This window comes from Sphaeramia orbicularis, chromosome 24 (genome assembly GCF_902148855.1).
Source record: "Sphaeramia orbicularis chromosome 24, fSphaOr1.1, whole genome shotgun sequence".
In the NCBI taxonomy this organism is placed as follows: Eukaryota; Metazoa; Chordata; class Actinopteri; order Kurtiformes; family Apogonidae; genus Sphaeramia; species Sphaeramia orbicularis.
Window position 1 is genome coordinate 3,498,867 of NC_043979.1, and position 26,631 is coordinate 3,525,497.

Consider the following 26,631-nt stretch of genomic DNA (forward strand, 5'->3'; position numbering starts at 1 on the left):
TGTGGTGACAGCTCGTGAGAAGAAACGGTCTTTAAATCTGAATGTGCATTCGGTAATATATATATATATATACATATATATATATATATATATATATATATATATAAAAATACGTAATAGAACCCTTTAATTTTTCTTTTTTAAATTACCTCCGCTAAGTGAAATGTCAGAGGTTATGTTTTCATCAGGGTTTGTCTGTTAGCAAGATAACTGAAAAAGTTATGGATGGATTTTCATGACATTTTCAGGAAATGTTGATACTGGCACAAGGAACAAATGATTCAATTTTGGTGGTGATGGGGCGGGGGGGGGGTGATCTGCCTTGGCGGAGGTCTGCGCTCTCTGAGTGCTTTTCTAGTTTTTATTTATTCCTTTTTTTTTGTGGCGTCTTATACCTCTGTTATATGTCTCAGTGTTTGTCTTACTTCTTGTATGTTTGAAAGACTGAATATGAATAAAAATATATTGATTTAAAAAAAAAAAAAAGGTTAAATAGAGAGAAAATTTCATTTTTGTTATTGCCACAGAAGTATCCCTGGGCCTTTATGGGTTAAGTTGAAACTCCACATCCTGTCACACACCTATTTTTTTTACTCTATTTCCTCTTTTCAGTAAGTGTTTGAGATGCCGGTATCGCCTTGGGCTTTATCTTCTCTGTCACATGCCTTCACCCGTTCACCTTTAACTCCCTCTCCTTTAGTGTTTGTTTCACACATGTGCATCTCCCCCCAGTGTATTGTCATTCTTGTGTGGGGGTGGAGGGAGACACCAGTGAATCCCCTCAGCGCCGTGGAGACACACTCCACCCTGCAACTTTCCATCCACGTTAGGAATGTAAAAACCCCTCCTTCCATTCAGAAAGTAGAGTTAAAGGTGACATGAATCAGCAATCACTGTTCTAAAAGGGGTGCTGTACATGTGTGTGTGTGTGTGTGTGTGTGTGTGTGTAGAAGGAGAGGAAGTAAAATCACACAGAAATAACACAAATGTCCAGACAAATGTCCCCTCATCTGGAGTTTTTAATGGACATAGAAAACAGTTAAAAGCCTTTTTGTTTGAAGACGACCTGAAAACCTGCTTTCGTTTCATTTTTCCTGTTACTCTTCGGCTGCAGTAGGATCCACCTGGCGTCGTCCTCATCTGTACCGACTCCTGTCCTTATCCTTGGACTTCCTGGGCGAGCGGCTGCGGCTTCTGTCCTTGTGTCCGTGGCCTTTATCGCGTCCCTCTTTCCCGTGCTTTCCCCTGGACTTGCTGTGTTTGTGATCCCGGTCTCTGGAACGCGAACGGGATCGTGAGCGCTGACGGCCGGTCTTCCTGTCCCGCCGGGCGTCTTCGCTGTCCTGCACAAACAGAAACGAGACGAAGCATAAGGACGAGAGCTGGACCAAAAACAGAGGGATTCTGTGGGAAACTCAACTACAGTGTTTGTAGAGTTGAACTGGTTTTACAAGTACAACCTTTGATGTGTTGACAGAGGGGACGTAAGGACATGAAAATTTCATACCACAGTTATTGTGACCAAAATTATCACAATTATCATTATTGTCTCTGTATTATTGAAACTGTGCTCAAAATGTTCAAAAAGTACTAATACACACTGAAATAATTTAACCAAGTTGTATTTAAAAAAGAAAAACAAAAATAATTGGCACAATGTACCTTCTGTTGCACAAACATTCAAATATTAACCCTTAGTGGTCTGAGCCTATTTTGTCCGTTTTTCAATCCTTTTGATTTTTCCTTTTTATACTATATAAACAAATGTTTATTATACCCATGTTTGGGATCTTTTTTTTTTAAGCACAACTTCATTTATACCATCTGTCTATTATTTTTTCACTTTAACCAACTATAAAAACATAAAAGGACAAAAAACACAAAAAAAAATAAAATCCGATTTGAAAAATGTATATACTTTATTGCATAAATAACACACAGATGCTTAATGAACTTTTTCAAAGCCTTTAAAAGTGAATTTGGTTCCAAATATTTGGTATAGAAAATTAAAATTGTAATAAATTAAAACTATACTCAAATATGTGACATAAAAGCAGATCTTTACATAGGGTTTTTTCCCCTAAAAGTGCGGTAATCAAACACAGTTATCATGATAATTAGAATTTAAACGGTGATACTAACCGTCTGCAATTTTATTGTGGTTTATCGTTGCACTGGATTTTTTAGATTTTGTGACCTTGCTGTGACCCTGAACTTTGGCCTACTTGGCCCAAAATTTAATGGGTTGGTCCCAGGGCCTAGGCCTGTGGGTACAATTTGGTAAAGATGGTTGGAATAGTTTTCCCGTAAAGTTGCTAACAAACAAACAAACAAACAAACAAACACACAAACAAACACACAAAGCAAAGTGATCACAATACCTCCTGGCGGAGGTAAAAATGAGCAATGAACAAGAGAAAATCACCAAAAATGAAGAGTTCATGCCAAAAAGAAAAGGAATGTCAGTTATCTGGAATTACTTCACCTACAGAAGGATGAAACTGAAACCATGTTCTGTGGCGACAGTGACTTCCACCTTCGCCACAACCAGAGGAAACACAACTTATTTGACCATTTACGTCGGCACCACACAGCTGTTATATCCTCCTGAGTAGTTTTTCATATTGAAATATATATATCGCAGGGTTTAAAAAAATCGCAATGTCAGTTTTTGGAAAGAACAAGGTCTATTCTATCAGTGCCTTTTGAAATTTGTCCCATTGAGCAAACGGTTGAATTTTTATGAATATTCATAATAAATCATATAATCATAACGTTCACCACAAACACATTAAAGGGTTGATCCTGGCGTCATGTGCGTCACAATAAGTGTCCGTGTGAAACACAACAGTGGAACCCATGTTTCACAGCAGCGAAATTAAGGAAATAAGGCTTTGATTCAGGAAAATTGTAATCAAATCATTTTTAATTGATTCAAGAGGATTAATCAATTAATCATTTGAGCTCTAGTTTGGTCTCCTCACCACTCCACACTGTAACTACAACCTGCCATGATTTTAATTTAATGAGAATGTATGAGAAGATGCTGGGTTTCAGTCAGCTGATCAGTGACCAGATTTATGCTGTAACGTTCGCCAAATCATAACTTATTTGAGAAAAATATTCCACATCCTAGTATGTGAATGATTTAGCAAAATTAAGTTGTTTTTTGGGATTTAATTTACCTAATTTCCATCAACATGTTTAATGTGAAACTTCAAGGTGTGCCCAAATTGTACACAGTGTATTGTGCAAATATATTTAAAACATATCCAAGTTACACAGTGTACATACGGTTAGAAATTATGGAATAATATAAGAGGGTCGGCAAAAATCACAAAATTAAGATGCATACACTGGGCCAGGAGGCTTATATTGTTAAAGTGGAAATCCTCATCTCCACCAACCTGAAAATGGATCAAGGAAGTACTTGATTTTCTCAAACTGGAAAAAATTTGTTTGACGTTAGCTGGAGCCTCGAACACTTTTGAAGAGACATGGACTCCATTTCTGATCTGTGTGGATAGTGCAATCTGTCATGTTTGTCTGGACTGAGTATGTTGTTATACAGGTTTTTTTTGTAACATTTAAAGTGGGAATTTTGTACTTCTATTTTGTATTTATTTACTGTTTACTTATTTGTTTATTTTTATCTTTCCTGTGATTTGGAGGGGATGTGTGCCGGGGGGGGGGGGGGGGGGGGGGGGGGTGTTCCGTTTGTTGTTTGTCTGTGTGTTGGACTTTTGTATCATACAACAAACTATGGGATTTTTTTTATATGTTAAATTTAAAAAAAAAACCAAAACAATAAACAGAAGGTTAAAAAAAAAGATGCGTACACTGAAGAATTAGATGAATATTGTCATGTACGACTGTTGACTATTACCATTGTGTGTGTGTGTGTGTGTGTGTGTGTGTGTGTGTGTGTGTGTGTGTGTGTGTGTGTGAGTGAGACTGGTTGGTTATTCATACTATGACTAACACCTGGATTTCAACACCCATTCCTATCATAATACTTTTAACCTGCGCCAGTTTAGCATTTTAACAAAAAAATTTATTAAAAAAATCATACATAACAAAGAAAACCTATACATTTCTTTATAAACTCATTTGGATTTTTCAACACTCAAAGCAGTTTTACGACATTAAAAATAAAGCCATGAACCACAATCTGATGTCTGTTCACAGAATGCTATGAAAAAATATGTATGATTGAAAAGCAGTAACATGAGCTCCTCCTTCGGTATTTTAACTTTGATACCAGTGGTAGCAGACATTATTCAATGTTCAATGTTAATATGACTTTACAGCAGCGTCTTCCCATAAGAAAAAATCCTGAACGTGTCCATGTCACTGTTGAGTTTTCCTCTGACAGACCTGAGTGTGACGGACAATCAAAAGTGTTCAACAGATGTTCCAGATGCTTTGTGTGACTTATCGCTGCACCTAAAGGAGTTCCCTGGACCGCAGCCTAATGTGTTCACAGTTGTGTTGAAGGTGGTTTACACTGACCTTTGATGTGCTCTTTCCTTGTTTTCCTATAAAATATTTACTGTAATACTCTAACCACTCAAACCAGAGCTGAAAGTCATGAGTCACAGCGGCCCAGTCCCATGCATCAGTGTGAGAACATACATGTACATGTGCACGCCTTTACCCTGTGTCCCACTGACTAATTTAACTACCAAGGTTCTAATAGTTTTGGATTTGTCATTATAGTTTAGTTTTATTTAGTTTTGACTTTTTTTTTCTCTAATTCAGTTAGTTTTAATTAGTTTTTAGAGCAGGTTTGCTAGTTTTTTTTAGTTTTTGTTATTTTCTAAATGCTTAGTTTCAGTTTAGTTTTGGGGTTTTTTTTATATCTTTTCTCTTCTTCTCTGTCGTCGTATTCAAATAAATCCCAGACAGGACTCTGCCGCTTTCTCCCAACGTTAGTTTCCATGTTTCCAGGTAGAGTGGAGACCAGAAGACGACTGGAAACCACAAGTGAACACAAGTGACGGACTGTTAAATATCATATGGTGCCAGCAGCTAAAATTGCTTGAGGGAAATAAATGGATTTCATATCAATCTGACATTGATAAAGACGAAAATGAAGGGAATTTTATCCATAATTTTTATCCGTTTTAGTTAGTTTTGTAAACACACAATACAGTTTCAGTTGGTTATTATTTTTTTTCTTTTAATTATAGTTTTTATTTATTTCAGTTAACGAAAATTTTTTCAGTTATAGTTTTCGTTATTTCGTCAGTTTTCGTTAATGATAATAAGCTTGCTAACTACTTGTAAAATTTCAAAAATTCATGGGAAGGAATCCTTCTAGGACCAAAAAAAAAGTTGTTCGAGGTGCTCTTTGGAAAAAGGGATTCATAAAGTAGATGACAAACTGGAAGAAAACTCCAAGGCACTCTCTTTAAACATAAAATGCTTTTGTTAACATAACGTGGTCATATCTACACCTTAAAAAAACACTTCTACGTGTTTCAGCTTCAAGCCTTCATCAGGAAGTCAAACATTTGAAAAGGCATTTTAATGTTTGAACTTTTCTTCCACTTTGTTATCTGCTTCTAAAATTTGTGTGGAAACTTTCAGCAACTTTTGAAAAGTGATTCATACGGTAAAAACACACACATTTTCCCCTTAAATTATGTATTATGTAATTTTTACCTTGTATATTTCCTTTTCTTACCTGTAAATATCCTTATACATTGTATATGTTTCTTATCTGTAATAAGAGTTAGCGTTTGTATGTTTTAGTAGTAATTAGCTGTATTTTAGTAACATTTGTATATGTAATATCTCTGTAGTTTTTGTACATTGGCAATATTTCTCAGTATTTTGTCAGATTTTTTAGTCTGTTTTGCACTGTTTTGCAACAATGGTCTGATCTATTCTATCCTATCTTATTCTATCCTATTCTTCCATGAATGACATCAAATTATTTTTGTCCCAGTCATATAAACCCACAGTCTGTCTGTAAAAGTCAGTTTTTCCAACTTAGACTACATTCAGACAGCAGGTCTTAACAAGCTTACTATCGTTAATGAAAACTAATGAAATGACCATATGATATTTAACGGTCCGTCACTTCTCGTCACTTGTCGTTTAAGCGTCTTCTGGTCCCCACTCTACCTGGAAACATGGAGACTAAAGTTGGGAGAAAGCATCAGTATGGGATTTATTTGAATTCGATGGTGAAGAAGATAAAAGATATAAAGAAATTAAAACTAAACTAAAACTAAGCATTTAAAAAATAACGAAAACTAGTAAAAACTAGCAAACCTGCTCTAAAAATGAATTAAAACTAACTGAATTAGAGAAAAAAAAAGTCAAAACTAAATAAAACTAAACTATAATGAAAAATCCAAAACTATTCGAACCTTAGGTCTTAATGCACAATTCAGATTTTTTGGTGAAATCTGATTTTTTTGTGTCCTCGTTCATATTCCACATTAAATGCGACTTCTATCAGTTTTGAGTCTGAACTGAATGCGACCCTGAAGTGACCCACATGCACTAAACAGGTCCTGATGGAATACATGACCACGCAGACACACACTGTGTTTATGGAAGGAAATGTGTTTGTCCTCCGCTCCTCCTGGGATACAGAATTATGACGCTTGTCGTATTTCAATGATGTAAAGGTCAGATAAATGCGACCTGGCCGTTCAGACTGAAATCACATTGTAAAATATCAGATACGTATCGGATTTAGGACCACATATGAAAGTGTTCTGGGTCAGATTAACGCTGTTCAAAGTGTCTTTAACAGATCGGATACAGGTCACATATGGGCGAAAAAAATCCGATTTGGATCACATTTGGCTGGAGTCTGGACTGAGCCTTAGAGCCTTAGTTGGTATATTTAGTGATTTTTCAGACCCCTCTAGAGGTTCTTTATCAAAAAAAAAAAAAAAAAAAAAAACTAAACTAATGACAAATCTATCCCATTTTTCTGGTGTTATTTGAGACTTTTGGAGACTCTGACGTTAAAACATGTATCGTTTGTCTAAACCAAAGTAAGTTCTGTAAGTTCTAATGCACATGTGTAAATGATAAACTGAGGCAGAACATTGTTAAAACTGCACTTATTTTTCTTAAGACATTTCATGTTCATGTTATTCAGATTTTTCAGTAAACTTCGTAGATGTAAACATTTTCATCATGTAATTTTACTTTTTCTACTGTTAATATTTTACTGGTCCAGCCCATTTCAGATCATATTGAGTTGTATGTGGCTCCAAAACTAAAATGAGTTTGACACCTCTGATTCACATTATTTCATTTCAAATCCACTGTGGTGGTGCACGGACGCAAAATGACAGAATCTGTGACACCATCCAAACACTAACCTGACTGGATCCTATGACCCTACATACTGACAGCGTTACACACTCTGATTTATCATAGAGCGGAAACGATCAATCAATTCAAATCGATGCAAAAAAATTATTTGATTACAATTTTTCCGAATCAAAGCTTTGTTTCTTTAATTCTGCTGCTGTTATAAACTGGTTCCATTGTTCATATACATAAGAAATACGATAATAGTAAACCCTGTTTGAGACGCTCCAGTCCATTATCGGATTTCTTTCCGACTACGTACGTACATAGTGAACGCAGAGTCGAACTTCCTGTTATTGTCTTCCACTCACGTTTGACTATGTAACTTCTGATTTCAATAATTTTAATTGTTTTCCCACATGTTCAGATGAAACAGAACTAAATAAATCAGATTAACCTGTATACATGCAGGAAGACATGGGAGGACTGGGGACAAATCCAGGTGTGTTAATCTGATTCTCATAATCAGATTACTGCTGTTATCTGATAAAGGATCAAAACACAGTATTTGAAATCTCCTCTGACGGGACATTTTAGAGACAATTTGACAGATTAGTGATGCTAAATGACAAGAGCTGCAACCGACTAATCGATTAGGTGCTTGAGGTCATTGCAAAAAGTCCCGATTCAATTAAGTGACTCGAATTGATTGAAGGGAGATATTCTATTGCAGTCTTCCTGAATTGAAGCTTCTTTGTGCGTCACAATAAGTGTCTGTGTGAAACACAACAGTGGAACCAATGTTTAACAGCAGAGAAATGAAGGAAACAAAGCTTTGACTCAGGAGAATTGTGGTTGAATGATTTTTTTTGGATCACTTTGAGTCGATTAATCGGTTGCAGCTCTATAAATGACCCGCATTTTACTTTTAAATTCATTTTTTGCTTTCATTGAACCATAAGGGATTATCCAAAACAAGGAGCTACTTTATATCGAAATAAATGTTGGAATGACAACCAATTAAAGTTCACTCTCTGATGGGACATTACTGTGTTTTGACCCAGAAACAGAGCAGATTATCCTGTTTACATAGTCACTGGAATAATCTGATAAATCCAGATATCAAATAATGATCTGAGTTTGTGCGTAGATGTAAACAGGCTCAGTGACTTCCTTATTTCCTTGGAAAGCCTTTTTTTAAGCGTCACTCAGTGGAACAGGTGTGTTTGATACGACTGTTAAAACAACAGTACATTATGAAGGGTTTCTTACTTTGTAATTATTTTTTTCTATTTTCATTTCCTCATCATCTGATTCAGAGACCAGTTCCTGGAGCCAGTTTCATCACAGATGGGGCAAACCCTGAATATAAACTGGGTGTAACCCTGGGTGTCACCTGTGACATGTGACAGGTCCATTAATCAGCTGTTTGACAGAGGGCTGGAGACTCCGTTTGTGTTGATGTGACAGCGTATACGTTGGCCTAAGTCTGCATAATCCTTCCAACAACGGCCACTCCTTTGGGAAACAGGGCAGGATGGCAAAACACTTTTCTTTACCTCCTACATGTTATAGGGTGTGTTTTTTTATAACTTCAGAGCCCAAACTCTGCTCTGAATCAGTGTGAAAATACAGGGTGTCCCATAAGTCTCCATACATAGGAAAAATAAACGTTTCTTGACATAAATTATTTTTATTTATATAATATGCTCTATATGACTGCCATTTTGTCGGGAACACATTTCAATGCATGTCCTCCACTGCTGAAGAACTATAAAGAAGAGATATAAAGAAATACATGTTAGAACCATATATGTATGGAATGTATTATGTCTCCTATGTATGGAGACTTATGGGACACCCTGTATAATGGTATATTAAAAATACCACTTGGGATTGGTGTCTAACAGGAAAACTTCAACTCTGTATATTAGAGATAAAGGGAAAAAAGAACTGTTGGTCGAATTAAGTGATGATACATGGTATGAAATATGTGAAACTCAAGAAACTACATCTAATTCCAGAAATTGGAAAATATTTTGTTGGAAAAACATAATGAGATTTTTTATAACACTAAAAAAAGATCCAAAAGGCTTCACTATCATTACCTCAGCCCTTTTGGAGGGTGTGCAGTGAACAGGATGTGGGTCATGCGCATGTTTTTTGGCAGTGTATAAAAACTGTCCCAATATTGAAATTAGGGATATAACGATATAAAAATTTCATATCACGGTTATTGTGACCAAAGTTATCAGGGTTATCATTATTATCACGATATTGTTGAAATTGTGCTCAAAATGTTCAAAAAGTACTGATACACACTGAAATAATTTAATCAAGTTGTATTTTGAAAAAAAAAAAAAAAAAAAGGAAAAACAACAATAAAAAAAATAAATAAATAACTGGCACAATATACCTTCTGTTTGCAGAAACATTCAAATATTAACCCTTATTTGTCTGAGCCTATTTTGGCTGTTTTTCAGCCCTTTTCATTTTGATTATGCCTACTACTTTTGTAGTAGACTACTTTTGATTTTGCCTTTATATACTTTTTAAACAAATGTTCACTATACCCATGTTTGGGATCTTTTTTTCTATCTCATCTGTCTATTATTTTTTTCACTTTAACCTACTTTATCAACACAAAAGGACATAAAAAGACAAAAAATATATAAAATCCGATTTGAAAAATGTATATAATTTATTGCATAAATAACACACAGATGCTTAACGAACCTTTTCAAAGACTTTAAAAGTGAATATTGGTTCCACATATTAGGTATAGAAAATTAAAATTGTAATAAATTAAAACTATACTCAAGTATTTGACATAAAAGCAGATCTTTACACAGGCGTTTTTTCCCCCAAAAGTGCTGTAATCAAACACGGTTATCATGATAATTAGAATTTAAACGATAATACTGTCTGCAATTTTACCGCGGTTTATCGTTATACCGGTAATCGTTACATCCCTACTCGGGATAATATCAGTGAAGAACTTGGAAAAATACGGGGATATGAACTACCAAGAACATGTTCTGTGTTATATTTGGGCCATTTAACAGGAAAAGACATACCAAGTGGGGATGGATATTTGATTAAAATAGTCTTGGCATTGTCTAAAAAGCCATCACATGAAAATGGTGCCAAGAGGAAACCCCCTACCCTAAATAATTGGAGAGACTTTGTGACTCTGTGAAAAGTGCTCTATAAATAAAATTTACTTACTTACATGTGGAAGAAATTCACAACATAGAGAGACTTACATATATCATAAGACTACAGCAAGCAACTTGTGAAGATCGATGGAAAAAATGGACAATATACCGGACAGCAACTGACACTATGTTCTAAATGTTTTTGTTGTAAAATTACAAAAATGGAAACACAAAATATAAGTTAAAAAAAAAAAACTTAAACAGCGTTACAGCAGTACAGTTACAGCAGTACAGATTTTCTTTAATGCTGTGAATATTCTGTTCATGGACAAATTAATTTGTTTTATCAACAATGGAATCCTTCTTCTCTACTGTCAACAGTGTCCTGCTGTCTCCTATGTTCTCTTGATGGAGAAATGTGTTGTTAGTTTACGTATATTAACTCTTAATCAGCCCTGAGCATCAGAAAGAGGAGTTGATAATATTATTTATTTTGTTGTTGTTTTTTTTTTGTTGTTGTGTTTTTTCTATTTTTTTTTCTCTTTTTTGTGTTTAATAGGTCTGTAGGTTTGTTGTATAATATGTTTTTTTTTTGTATTGTGTCTGTGTGGTTCCTTATGTCTAAGTACCTGCTTATGTAAATGTATAATTTAAAATCTAAAAAAAATGCTGTGAATATTTTTTAATGCTTATTATAGTGCAACATACAACAATCAAATCCCTTAGAACACAGGTGTCAAACATGCGGCCTGGGGGCCAAAACCAGCCCGCCAATGTTCAAATCTGGCCCGTGAGATGAATTTACAAAGTGCAAAATGCAAAAATTACCCTGAAGTCAACAGTCAAGGGCATCAAACTAAAAAATAATTGCATAAAAACCTAGAAATAATGACTCCAAATTTTCTTCTTGGTTTAATGTGAGAAAAAAAAATAATGACATTATGCCTCTAAATAATGGCAACACCAATTTATTGCAAAGAACATTCAGTTCTGATATCCTTTAAAAATAAGATGTCAGTAACCTAATATGAACAACCTGAAATGTCTAAAGAAAAATAAGTGCAGTTTTAACAATATTCTGCCTGTTTTGTGCCTTGGTAGATCTGATCTGTAATGCACATGTAGAAATCATAAGTTGAGGCAGAATATTGATAAAATTGTTCTTGTTTTTCTTCAGAAATTTAATTTTTTTTCAGGCTATTCACATCTTTTTGTTTTGGATAGTGTTTAAAATGAAAATAGTTTCATCATTTAATGTTATTTTTTGCGCTAAAAAACTTGGAGTTGTCATTACTTATAGGTAATGATGCTATTATTTTACTGGTCCGGCATGCTGGAGATCAAATTGGGCTGAACGTGGCCCCTGAAAGAAAGTGAGTTTGACACCCCTGCCTCAGAAGCTCTAAACCACAGGTGTCAAACATGTGGCCGGGGGCCAAATCCGTCCCACCAAAGGGTCCAGTTCAGCCCTTGGGATGAATTTGTGAAATACAAAAATTACACTAAGAAATTAACAATCTTTTTAGTTCAGGTTCCACATTCAGAAAAATTCAATCTCAAGTGGGCGGGATTCAGTAAAATACTATCATAATAATATAGAAACAATGACAACTGCAAATGTTTCTGTTTGTAAATGTAAATATTTTCATGTATTTACACAAACCAAAGTAAAATTTCACAAAAATGTGAATCACCTGAAAAATATGAACAACCTGAAATGCCTGAAGAGTTTTTTTTTTTTTTTCTTTCAATTTACCAATAGTCTGCTGGTATTAATGTTTTGTGTATTTGTAGATCCACTGTGATCTGTAAGTTATAATGTGCATGTGTAAATGGTAAACTGAGGCAGAATATTGTTAAATTACACTTATTTTTTCAGTTTGTTCATGTTATTCACATCTTTTGAAAGGATAGTTTGTAGATGTAAACTTTTTCATAATGTAAATTTACTTTTTTTCGCTCTAAACAGTTTGGAGTGGTGTTACATATACATTATTATGTTATTATTCACTGGTTCAGCCCACTGCAGATCAAATTTAGCTGAATGTGGCCCTGAACTAAAATGAGTTTGACACCCTTGGTCTAAATGAAATATTCTGTCCATCACCTTCTGCCAGTCTTTGTTCTCCTGCTGGATCTCGGTCACACAGACAGAAGCTTATATTTCAGATTTACAGGAGTTATTTGTTTATCAGCTACATGTGCACATGTATCAGTGCTACAGACAGACCTGGTGCCATCCACTATTGTTCAACAACAGTGCGTTTGCAGAATAGTTTTATAAGAGAAGTTGTTTTGGTGGAATGAGTGCATGAGGAAGTGTGTCATGACATTAAAATGATAAAATCCCATGAAAGGAAAGCGCACATGATAATGACGTGCCATTTTCAGGGTGTAGTTGGAGCTCGAAGCGTATTGTTTGGTCATGTAGTGAGGAGGCCTTTCAAAGAAATGACACAGATGTATGAGGAGCGGACAATGACAATCCTTTCCCTGCATGATGGAAACAGTCACTCATTCCGGCAAAGTACCTCCAGGAAGCCCGACTGTTTTAGAGTAATCAAATGTTCAACTGCAGTAGCAGAGGCCAGTTGTGTATCAGAAAGTGCAAAAGCGTTTTCTCTAAACATACATACAAACAGCCCCTTTAAGTGTATTCACTTTATTTCCTATGTGAGTTTGTATGTTCTCTCCATGCAGCTCCATCAGAAACAGGCATATGAAGGTTAGTTCTCCTGTCAGTGTCACTGACCATGGTACTAATGAAGATCTGGAGTTGGTCCACATGTGCCTTCACTGGCAGCTAACTGCTCCTAATGTGCAAACCCCTAATGCTAATGCTAATGCTAATGCTATGTGTCCTACGAGAATAAAGTGAATCAATGTTAATCTTCATTTTCCTTCTATCCAATGTCTGGGTATCGGGCTGTGAACTCATGTTATGCCGTCAGTATGAATCATGGTCTGTTTAACGGACTCCATCAGGTCTTTCACATTACTTTGTAGAATTCTGATTTCAAACTTGAAATTCTGCATATTAGTTTTCACCATCTTGGTTTTTAGAGCTACACAGGACCATATTTGGACAAAAGGGTGGAGATGTGAAAAAGCAAAGAGTGAAATTCACCAAAATGACATTATTGAACTAACTGAAAACCCCATCACACTGCTCATGTTACTGTCATGTTAAACACTGTACTTTCAGATACTTAATAATAAATGTTAACACATACAGTTGTATTTGGGAACAGTATTGTCACACTAGCTGCCCTCATTAGCAGGCTAGCTAAAGGCCCATATAACCCATTACTAAACTAATGCTAATATAAGCTAATTATCTATATTACGCTAAGAGGTAGAGTATTTCGATAAAGTACAAATAAACTTCATGAAACATTAAAATAACAAAGCCTGTGACAGTCCTGTTTGTGTTCTTAATCCCAACTGCACTAGAGCTGTCATGAAACATGTTTAGTCATTAACAGAAGCTCAGAAAGTCTGACTCGGCAGCCAACAGACCTGTCAATCCAAGCCCAGAGAGCAGACACAGATACCATGTGTCTGTCAATCAATGTGGCCATGCCCCAAATTCTACGTACATATAAACCTTATGCCCTCTTCAGGCATTTTGTACATTTTTCTCAACTTGATAAGCAAAATCTTAGATTCATACTAATAATTGGTTTACTTTATTCTAATATTTTATATTTACTGAATACCTTAGTTTTAAACGCCCTTTTAAAATGTAGTGACTGATGTGCATGTTTTTAATTCTTTATCCAGCTTATTCCATAAATTTATTCCAGTTACAGATATGCATTTGCCTTTTGTGTTGGTCCTTGTCTCTGTTTTCTTGGACATACAGGTCCTCCTAAGGTTGGACTGGGATTCTGACTGAGACCAGCTCCTGTATGCAGGTGGAAGTAGGCTGTTGTGTACCTTATAGATCAGGGGTCTGCAACCTTTATTTTCAGTCAGAGCCACTTTGCCCCCTCTTCCACCAAAAAAATAGTCTGGAGCCGCAAAAAATAACAGAGCTTATAAACTTTTAAAAGTTTTAACCTTTTTTTTTTTACATTTTATCTGTTACAATCACTGAACACAACAAACAGAAGTGCAGTGTGGAAGGGATTTTTGAGTACGATTACTCCAAAAGTACACAGTAAACGTATTTAATAGTATTTGTGCTAATAGTATATGAAGTACTAATACAAATATACCAAATTCACGAGGTACTTATTGGAAAAAATAATTTTATTCATCATTGAATTTAGTCTTAAAGCCTATTTCAGATGAAAACAAACACTTTTGTAGCTTGGAAGGGAATCTGTTGTAGGATTACCCCAAAAGTACACAGTACTCATACTCATACAGTCGCTCTATGAAAAGTATCGCCTCCGCAGTTCCCAGTTGTACTGCTCCATATTCTCTGTCTGGGTTCACATCTGCAAGCTCCCGGAAAATTGACAGAATTACGCAAGTAATATACAAAGGATGGACAGAACCATCTGCGTGTTTAACGTAGAGCATAAATGAGCCCTTACTTTTGTTGTTGAAGGCACATTTGCTCCATGCAGCTCATCTGCTGTAACTGTCAAATGAGTGGCACACAAGAAAAATGCTAGCGGCTGGACTGACCACAGTAAAGGGAGGAGCCACTACAAGGAGGAGGAAGAGACACATGAGGCTCCGGAGCGGCAGGTTGCCGACCCCCTGTTCTAGATGAGCACAGCAGTGTGGAGGACAACACAAAACAATGTGCTTATCCAGTGTAATTCTACACTCTGCTTGGTTTGTATTTGTGATTCAGTTTGGAGTTTATAAAGGCATTGGATCATTGACTGTGTTCCAGAGGTGAGATGTACCTTGTGCTTTTTGGACCTCCTGGTATCCTCATCATCTGAATGATGATGGTGCCTCTTTTCTTTGTGTTTCTTCTCAGAGTGCCGATGACTCGCGGTCGCTTCATCTTCCTCTAACAGCAGGTCATACTTGGAACTTTTGGAAGAGTAAAGAATTCACCAGGAAGTTGAGAAAGAGGCCGCTGACAGGTCTGCCAACTCAAACTGTACAAAGGCACACAACCACAACTGAACCTGAACTGAGAAAATACTCAGACAGATACAATGACACCAAGAGGAAACACACAGAAATAGAATCTGTCTAATTAACATACAAGGTACTCCTGTTTAGGCTTCACTTGATCCTTCAGAGCCAGTTGGATCGGTTTTCCAGGTCCTTCTCATAGGCCTTGAAGTCATCTTTAGTGTACTTTCCACCTTGGAAGCAGAAATGTCTATGACAACTTCTCTAGAAAAGATAACTTAAGCTGTGACTAGGGATGTAACGATATGAAAACTTGACAGTTATTGTGCCCAAATTATCACGGTTATCATTATTATCACAGTATTATTGAAATTGTGCTGAAAATGTTCAAAAAGTACTAATACACACACTGAAATAATTTAACCAAGTTGTATTTTGAAAAAAAAAAAACAAAAAAACCCCAAAAAAACAAAAATAACTAAAATAATAGGCACAATGTACGTTCTGTTGCAGAAACATTCAAATATTAACCCTTAGTGGTATGAGCCTATTTTGTCCTTTTTTACAGTCCTTTTGATTTGCCTTTATATATTACATAAAACAAATGTTTACTGTGCCCATGTTTGGTATCTTTTTTTTCTATCTCATCGTCTATTATTTTTTTTCACTTTAACCTACTTTATCAACATAAAAGGACAAAAAATAAATATATATATATATATATATATATATATATATATATATATAAAATCCGATTTGAAAAATGTATATAATGTATTGCATAAATAACACAAAGATGCTTAACGAACCTTTTCAAGACTTTCAAAGTGAATATTGGTTCCAAATATTAGGTATATAAAATTAAAATTGTAATAAATTAAAACTGTACTCCAATATTTGACATAAAAGCAGATTTTACAGAGGCGTTTTCCTCCGGAGAAGTGCGGTAATCAAACACGGTATCATGATAATTAGGATTTAAACGGTAATACTGTCTGCAATTTTACCACAGTTTATCGTTGTACATAATATCGTTTATCGTTTACGTTGTACAGTTTAATTGTTACATCCTAGCTGTGACAATTTAATCGAATATGTGATGAAGAGAGAAGGTGGAAGTTGTCAGAGCCAAAATGATTCAAATACACCAACAACAGTGTGAGTACCTTTCCCTTTCCATCTGATCTTTGATACAGACTGACTGAAGTCCACGTGAATACGTCGATCATCAATGAGCACGTTGTCCATTTAAAGAAGGCCTTTTCACAATCCTCCTGCTGCGAAGACCAAAAGGATCAAAGGCTGTAACAGAAGTCGCACTCGCAGCAGTTGGAAAAGAAATAATGATGAAATAACTACAGGAAACAATAAAAACAGAAGACGTAAAAAACAATGACTGGGAACAATAAGGCCTTTTCTTCACAAACCAGGAAAACAAATGAAAGATAAGACATGACCTCATTCTGAATGTTTTTTGGAACTCAAAGGCTGGAGGAATGGGAGAAAATGCAAAATAGTGTCAAGTGCAAAACATTCTTCACTTTGTGTCTGATTTCAGAACAATCACAGGCTATTGTATTTACAGACAAAGGATTTATATTAAGTGCCAAACCACTGTCTAACCAGTACTAGGACTTTCATTAGGGTTTGGTAGTTTGCAACTGTCTGTCACATAATAATGCAGATAAAAACAGGGAAGAGAAGAAGAAAAAAAACTGGCGAAAAATATTTAAAAATGTCAAAGGACCAGCATGCTCCAGAGACTTGAACAAAATCTAAATTAAAACTGTAATAGCAACTATATTGCAAATATGTAAAATAATATGTATGAAGGTATGTACAGAAACAGGTCATAGATAATAACAAATTCTTTATATTTTGTTTCATTCTTGAATACACTTTGTTTTTTGTATTTTGCTGCTGTAAACAATGCATTTCCCCCACAGTGGGGACCAGTAAAGACTTATCTTATCAATGACCATTATGGTTGTTATATACCGCTTGAAATAATATATAAAGTGTGTAGAATGAAGATGCCACACAGGTGGACGAGTTCTAATTATTATTTTTTGTTTACATTTTGTAAATCATATTTGATGTAATCCATATGCATTTTTTCACTTTCTGTAAATCCCTCATCCCCCATTTCCTCATAATACATCAAAAAGTCAAAACCTACATAAAAACTGGTAAATTCTTCAAAATAAAATTACTCATGAAATTGGAAAACTAAAAAAAAAAAAAAAAAAAAAAAAAAAGAGTATTTAAAATTTGTAAGAACTCTGGATATACAAACATGCACTTCTAATGTCTGTTTTTTGCACAATTACAGCGAGGTTTCAGCCACTGAAAACATTGTGTCTCTTCGGGTCTTCTCAAAGTGTCTGATACTTATGCCATTCAAATCCCAGATGTCAAACGTACATATTGGTCATTAATAAATCAGTTATTGTCCATTACTTCCATCTCATTTCTTTCCTGTTTGCTTCAGTGCAGGAACAAACTACTGTCTTCGTCTACCCAGATGATCATCACTGATGTGTGAATGGTTCATTAATTAAATGACTAAACTGTGCTGGTTAATTCTCAGAACAATAAGAATATACAATCATATACTCTGCATACTGCCCCCTGCTGGTTAACCAAGGCTTAACCCTAATATCTTCCATGACCATCACTCCAGATAGTGTAGTACACTGAGGCAACACTACAAATGCCCCATGTACAGTATTTGGGTAATGCAGTGTTGGTCAAACTGTAGGGCGGGCCCCCCAGGGGAGGCGCGAAGTCTTGCCAGGGGGTCATGGGATCACTCCTGGGTGTTTTTTTTTTCTTCAGGTTAGAACATGTAGCAGGTGAAACTAATGTTTTAGTGTTGGAGCACCCTGGACTACTACTACTACTACTACTTCTACTGCCATGGTGATCTGTGACTAGACTAGACAGAGTTTAGGGTTTGGACAATGGACAAGGACTGGACTGGAAAAGACACATGGGACATGGTTGTGTTTTGGACCAGTTTAGACTTTAATGTTCTGAGATGTCCAATGGAAACGGGCTCATTAACCCACTGATATTGGTCAAATGGTCATCTTTGGTACCAAAATTTGTTTGTTGTTCTAATAAACTAACTTTATTGTCAGAGTTGTAGATAATTGCACATTCCTCAATACAAAACTTCAAATCACTTCTCAAAACTCACCAGTTCAAACTTTGTTCTTTTGTTTTGTTTGTTTGTGAAGCATCTTTGAGTGTCCAAAAAAGGCTATATAAGTGTATTATTATTATTATTATTATTTCCTATTTTTATTGTCTCAGGGAGCAGTCTTGTTGAGGTTATTTGTATTATTCAAGCAAAAATCTAAGTTATTTTTATTTGCACAACAAATTATTCATGGAAAAGCAAAAAGTATTGTTACAATATTGGGTGTTTCTGTCATAAAAAGTGGTAATTGCACCACTGTTACAATGCTGCTGGGGTTGAGGGGGGGACTGGGGGATTTTTTCATCCTCCAAATGGGAAACGATAGAAAAAGATTAAGAACCACTGGTGTAACATGAGACCACGACTCAAACGGTGCTCCTGATTGTTTATAATTATTATAACTTTTTTTATTATAACACTTACTCATTGATCCAGTGACTCCACCCACAAACAGTGGTGTGTCATGTCCAGGACGCTGCCCAGACAGCGTTAACAGGACTCACACACTCCTTATACTGGGGACGATAAAAGGGACACCTCAAAAGGTCAAAGGTCATCAGATGTCCATCATGACACAAATGAAGAAGATCATGTGGGAACGGTTCTAGATAACATCCCACAGCTCTGTGTAGCCCTCGAAGACGAGTGGAGTAATATTCCACAGGCCACAGTCCGACAACCTCCTCATCTGGATGAAGACGATCATGTGTTCCTCTACATGAAGCCAACAGTGGACACACAACAAACTGAGTGGGGATTGTTTCAAATGTACGACGGCATATTAGGGCCACATAAGAAAAAAAAAAAAACGCTTGTCACCACAAGAATAAAGTTGTTATTTAATGAGAATAAAGTCATTAACGAGAATAAAGTCGTAGTTTTAAAAACTCATTATTTAACAAGAATAAAGTCGTAATATTTTGAGAATAAAGTCATATTATAATGAGAATAAAGTCGTACCCACGCATCGAATATTGTAGAACGTGGAACATTTGTGAAGTTCTCCTTTCATTTGGAGTTTACACAAAAGGCCAAATACTGAGTCTATCCACCATCAACACATTATCATTAGTCTAATGACTTTGAAGCCAGTTTGTACAAGTTTGGGTTTACTGTAAGAACTGAACTGATTTGGAACAAATTGCCTCTTTTGTGCAGTAGAAACTGATGAAATGGTCGTCTGCAGGACTATCGGTGGATACACCAGAGCTAAAGAGTTTGTTGTTTCTCAAGAAATTCTACTCTGACTTTTGGAGTCCAACAGAAGTGAAAGGTGCTGCTTCGCTTGCTGCGTTCGCTGTAAAACCGGAAACTCTGTCGAATTTTCAAAATATTATGACTTTAATCTCATAAAAGTACGACTTTATTCTCGTTAAATAATGCATTTTTTAAAACTACAACTTTATTCTCATTACATTATGACTTTATTCTTGAAATATTATGACTTTATTCTCGTAGTGACAAGTGCTTGTATTTTCTTATGTGGCCCTAATACGCCATCGTACAAATGGCCCCTGCCGTGTCCACATGAATGTCCCTGAACACCACTAACAGACACTAATCTGTACCATCAACTGAATAATTGTGTGTGATTTAATATCTTGTGCAACATCTAAAAGGGGCGTTCATATTTTTTCTCAGTGTATTCTGTTTCAGGGTCTCCTTTTTCCCACATAACCAAAGGCCACTGAACTTACACTCAGATATGAGGATGTTCTGTGATGTGCAGAACTGCGTGTAGTGCATAAAAGCTCAGTTAACAGTAACTAAGCACAAAATATGAGCTTTCAGAGATGTGGGAAATTGATTTTATACATGATAAGAAGACGCTGAACCCAGTCATAAACCTGACCCTATCACATCCACAACAAAGGGCAATGTTTCAGGTAAAGATAGATATGGGATATTTATAAACCACATTATATCTCAAACTTCTCCATCTCAATACTTCCCTAAATGAGACTGAACTGAATCCTATCTACAGAATAAACACTGGGGTTTATGGCTCATTTGCATTCTTCACATGATGCAGGGGGTTTCCATCAGTTACATGTTTTAATTCATGACTAATGAGTGGCTGAATTCAACTGCTGACAATATCATGAGACCGTTTTATAATTTGCAGTTTAACCTTTATGCATCAGCCTTTTAATGTCATCTATTAAAACCAGACTGAGTTTGGAAAAACATTTGATGAGTCAGCATTTTATGTTTTATGCTTTTCTGACTGATCATCTGAGATCAGCTGACAGAACTGACACTTACAAATGTATTGAACCCAATTAGGATATTTTAAGGATATTCATTTGTCTATGTGTTTTTAACTGTATTCTGTCATTTTTTCCATTTTTATAGGCTCTGCCCTTTTCTTCACACATTACTCCCAACATTTCTTTGTACTCTGTGCAGTGTATACTTTACTAATTTTATTATATTAACTGTCTATCAGTCTTCTGTTTTGTTGTTTTTTTTTATCTCTTTATATAATGGATATTTAGGGCTTGAGCACTGAAGTGAAAGCCATCATGTCCAAGGATTATCATTATAGTTATTGTCTCCAAAGAAATGCAATCAAGATAAATGTGCCTGAAAACTCACAAAACAGAACTAGCAAAAATGTACAGGGTGGGGAAGCAAAATTTACAATGAACATTTAGTTGTTTTTCTCAGCAGGCACTACGTCAATTGTTTTGAAACCAAACATACATTGATGTCATAATCATACCTAACACTATTATTCATACCTTTTCAGAAACTTTTGCCCATATGAGTAATCAGGAAAGCAAACGTCAAAGAGTGTGTGATTTGCTGAATGCACTCGTCACACCAAAGGAGATTTCAAAAATAGTTGGAGTGTCCATAAAGACTGTTTATAATGGAAAGAAGAGAATGACTATGAGCAAAACTATTACCAGAAAGTCTGGAAGATACTATTAAAGAAGAATGGGAGAAGTTGTCACCCCAATATTTGAGGAACACTTGCACAAGTTTCAGGAAGCGTGTGAAGGCAGTTATTGAGAAAGAAGGAGGACACATAGAATAAAAACATTTTCTATTATGGACATTTTCTCGTGGCAAATAAATTCTCATGACTTTCAATAAACTAATTGGTCATACACTGTCTTTCAATCCCTGCCTCAAAATATTGTACATTTTGCTTCCCCACCCTGTATATTTCAGGGGTTTTGGGAAAAGGATGCAGCAAATTAGTTCTCAAACAAGATTTCAAAGTGTACCAACTCTGGTGTCCAACAAGTATCAGGTTCATGGAATGTCTACTACGCCTCCTGGATCTGTACTCTACATCCAAAAGGAACTCTCCCACTTCAGCTAATTTGTGCCAAGTTTTGTCATTTAGTGACAAGACACAAATTTGGCAATTTTCATCTGAATGACTTTTGTGATGGAAAAATGATAAAAGTTGTGACTTTTTCTGAACACTTTCACTAAAACCAGGTCCAGAGTCCAGTCCTGAACACATCTACATGTCAGCACTGAGAGATAGTCATAGCCCCACCTACTGGCAGCACATCAAAATAAGAGACTAAATTTACACTTTAACAGATGATATGCAGCAACATAACATACAATAAGTGGGTGTTCTATGTCTAACACCACGTAGCAGATCCAGGACACCATCCTCAACTTCTCTGTGCAACATCCAAGACAAAGCCGTGCCTGTAGAACTCGACAAGCCTGTGGTGAAACCCCTCCATGGGGGTCCACCTGAACAAACGCCAAGATGTGAGAACCCGATCATTACTGATTGTATACAGGCTTGTCTAAAATGTCTGTACATAACTAGAGCTAACCACAAGACTTATGGGAGTAATTACCTCCGCCAAGGAGGTTATGTGTTAGCCAACGATGGTTTGTTTGTCTGTTTGTCCGTGTGCAAGACAACTCAAAAGTTATGGATGGATTTGGATGAAAATTTCAGGAAATGTTGATACTGGCACAAGGAACAAATGATTAAATGTTGGTGGTGATTTGGGGGGGCACACTGATCTGCCTTGGCGGAGGTCTGCGCTCTCCGAGTGCTTTTCTAGTGTTTTTTCTGTAGCATTTAGCACTGCAAAAATCTAAATCTTACCAAGTGTATTTTTCTCATTTCTAGTCCAAATATCTCATCACACTTAAAATAAGACATAATCACCTAAAGAGGAACTTTTTAGTGAGATATAAGAACTGATTTTTAGACAGTAAATCTTGAAAATTTTATTTCAAGAAACCTTACCAAGATAATTTTCACTTGTTCCATTGGCAGATTTTTTTGCTTGAGTAAGATTTAGATTTTTGCAGTGAGGTAATATGAGAAATACAAGAACTTCCATCAGACTTCCTTAAAACTGTCACGTTCTAAGTGTCAAACTCAAGCTGTCTGCTGCCAAATAATTCAACAGAACTAATGCTTCCCTTTTAGTTGCGGTTTCTCCTGTGATTGAAAACACCTAAAATTCCTATAGTTTTATGTCACTGACTGCTAAACTGAACAGCTGTGTTACCTCAGACAGAGTTCAATCCTAGACCTGTGCATGTTGCCCTCTTGCATTAAACAGATAAAACTGTTACTAAACGGTTGTGATAATGCAGAGATGATAGTGTGCTTGTGTATATTGCACAGCCTTAATGCTTACCTTCTCAAATTCAATGAAAGCATAACAGAGGGAGTCTCCAGTTTTCCAATCTCTGATGATCTCGCAGCTACAAAGAAGAGAAGAAACTGTTCACACAAAAGCGCAAGTGCCGAAGTTTACATTTTCTCCATTTTTACAAACGGCCCAAACAAGCCCTCTGTAGGACCTTTTGATGGTCCCGAAGCGGGAGAAGATGATTTCCAGGTCCTCGTCTGTGGTCACTGGGTTCAGTTTGCACACAAACAGAACGTTCTCTGGAGGTTTGATGTCTGCGTCCGGCAGGTCGCCCACCTGGAAGGAAGTAAAGCAGAGAGTGTGGAAGTGTTCACTCAGGCGTCACTTTCAGGATGTTCAGCAGGACGCACAGAGCCGCTCTCCATCTCACCATCTCCAGAAGGATAGCCTGAGTCTTGGCTTCTTTCTCCCTCAGCCTCTCCTCCAACTCCTCTGCTCCTTTTCCATCTTCATCGTCGATCACTTCATCTGCTCCTATTCGGCCGCTCTGCACAGTGATCGAAACACTGAGGTTATTTAGGCTTTTATATATTTGTGTTTTACTTTTCTTTGTAAAGTTTGTTTTCTAATCATGACAAACCTAATGTTAAATCACACATTAACCCCTAAAGGTAATTAACACACAAAATGTCTTACATGAAAGACAGCTGTCAATCACATCAACACAAAGGTCTGATCGATGCAATAGGCAAATTCTGATTGGATTGCATGTTCCCTTCTTGTAAACACAGCAACCCATAATTTATTCTCACTGCAACATCATTGACACTGCAATTATCCACCACATATACAAAAGGACATAGGCCAACTACAGAGGGTCCACACTTTGTTTTCAAAGACGCCATGTTTCATTTGGTGGCACACCTACTTATTTTCAAGTTAAAACGTAGTTATATTCAATGTAATCTACCTACAGTAGAATAAGCCACAACCTATGGAAAGGTCTAGTTATGCAAATGAATACATTTTTCTTCATAGTACCCCAAAATAATAGCAATTTATAATTTTCTCTGATAGAAAACAAGCTCTCAGATCATTTTCACTACTACAGTACTGACATCTAGCTGCTCTTTGGTAGGCTCAGGGGATCGATCTGGCACCGGCAGGTCAGGAGGGTCATCAAATGGGTCCTCCAGGATCACTGTGTGGTTTATCCTACAGCAAAAATGATATTATTATATGCTCTAAAAGTTTGCATGATAAATCACAACAGCTCCATCCTCAAACACAGAAGCAATAAGTAGGGCCATAACTTTGGTAGGACAACTATCATACAAATAATTACAATTAATGATTTGATTTATTTCTGCCCACTTTATACCATAGTTTATTCAAACAGTACAATTAATCAAGAAGAAGAGACATTTATTGGCACTGAACACTGGAACAGAATTGAAAATAAAAACTGCATTTTAATCTTTGCAGGGGAAAAGTTAATGGGACGTAATGGACATAAAAACTTGCATATACGAGGTCTAAAACTGGTATTGATACAACTGAAGCCTCTAGATAAAGATGACATTATGAGAGTATGTCATTAATAGACATTCAGTCAAATAATAAACAGTGAAAATAATAACAGTGATGGAAATCCTTTTGTTTGTGTGAGCTGTTGTGCTGTGCTGGTTGGACGCAATTGAATGAAAACATGATTCTACAAAAAGATGGCAGTGAGGTCAAATACTTGTGATTTAAGTGTTTATGTTATAAATATGACAAGGTGACATTTAGTCCAAAACAAATCCCCTTTAGTAATGTTAGTTTGAGCCCTAACATAGATAGTTCCACTTCCAGGCCATTCATGAGACAGAACTACTGCAAAGCAACAAAACATTTAAGCATTTCAATTTTTTTTTTTTTTTTTGCGCTGAAGCTCACCTGATATCCTGAAATGGAACAAAGTCCTTGTCAACAAAGGTCTCATTTATCTTGGCCAAGACATCCATGCCTTCAGTTACCTCCCCAAACACAGTATGGACTCCATCCAGATAGTCCAGGTTCTCACCAGTGGTAATAAGGAACTAAGAATGAGAATAAAGACAAACCTCAACAAACATCAAGCCTGAGACAAAAATGTTGTGACTGTACATGGATGTTCATCTTACTCACCTGAGAACCATGTTGGTCACTCCCATTGTTTACCATTGACACTGTTCCCTTTTTTTTATGTTTGATACGCGGCGCTTTCTCTGCATCAAAAAACCTGGCCTGGTCCCCGTACAGTTTACTGAACACACAAGACATCAAATCTGTCACAGCCCATTAACATGTAAAAACTTAAACAGTATCATTCAACAGTGGTAAAGAAGATGGCTGACCTGTACACAGACTCTCCTCCACGGCCTGTCCCAGTGGGATCTCCAGTCTGTACGATGAAGTCTCTCTAAAGAGGAGACAAAGGGTTATGGGTGTTTAACTTTAAGCTGAGTGGTGCTTTTTAACCTCCTCAGACCCCGGAGATGTCAGCCAAGCACAAGCTTTTTTTTGTTTTTTATTAGATAAGGGCCTATATTGGAAACATCATAATGCAACAGTTTTTTCAGATGCAGTGTTTAAAATTTTATGAATGTCCTTTGTGGTGGACAGTTTTCTTTTCTTTTTTTTTGTATAAAGTTATGAAACTCTTGTCCATAAATGTGGACAGAAAACCCAGAGCTGGGTCTGAGGAGGTTAAGGGTCTGCAAAGATAAATATCACATCTACTGTACACATCATCAGGATCTTTATCTGATTCTACCGCCCTCATCAGGTATGTCCAAAGAAGTTTGAGGAATAGTTCAGTAGTAAATGTTCAGCCATACATTTGCAAATACACATTTCTTCTTACCTGAACATTGTGGATGAGGCAGTAGTTGTAGAATTTTATCTTGCATAATTTCAGAAAGTTTAAGCAGGCTGCAGAGAGAAAACACACCGAGGTCAAACCTGCAGCAGAATATTTACTAATCCTCAGTGATGAGGAAATAAAGGTAAATACGGGTGCATACACATTCAATAGGTTGTATTATTGTTCACTGATTGTCTGTTAGATAATGAATACTACAAATGTATGAAGCAAATAAGCTAACAGCTATTAGCTTGTAGCTATTTTTTTTATTTTTTCTACATTTCGGCCGTCGGTAGCTTTTTCATTTATGTGTCACATTATAGTTGTTCTTGTCTGCGTGAGAATGACAGTATAATCTTACTTTTCGGCCTTTCGTCTGTGAACAAATCAATTACAATATCGCCCAGCGTCGTTTCAAGCAGCACCGCCATGCTGACGCTTCTAATATCGCGAGAAGAG

At 36.3% G+C, this 26,631-nt stretch overlaps 1 protein-coding gene across 1 annotated transcript; it reads right to left on the minus strand.

The window, feature by feature from the left end:
* Positions 1 to 1,001: 1,001 nt before the first annotated feature.
* LOC115415193 (peptidyl-prolyl cis-trans isomerase-like 4) lies at positions 1,002 to 26,626 on the minus strand. The gene is given in 15 exon segments (XM_030128692.1): positions 1,002 to 1,343; positions 15,308 to 15,440; positions 15,626 to 15,659; positions 15,662 to 15,721; positions 16,655 to 16,738; positions 16,741 to 16,765; positions 23,331 to 23,397; positions 23,497 to 23,621; positions 23,716 to 23,832; positions 24,404 to 24,500; positions 25,224 to 25,366; positions 25,455 to 25,572; positions 25,664 to 25,728; positions 26,173 to 26,240; positions 26,534 to 26,626. Coding segments are annotated over 15 exon segments (1,413 nt in total). The 5' UTR covers positions 26,604 to 26,626; the 3' UTR covers positions 1,002 to 1,136.
* Positions 26,627 to 26,631: the final 5 nt, after the last annotated feature.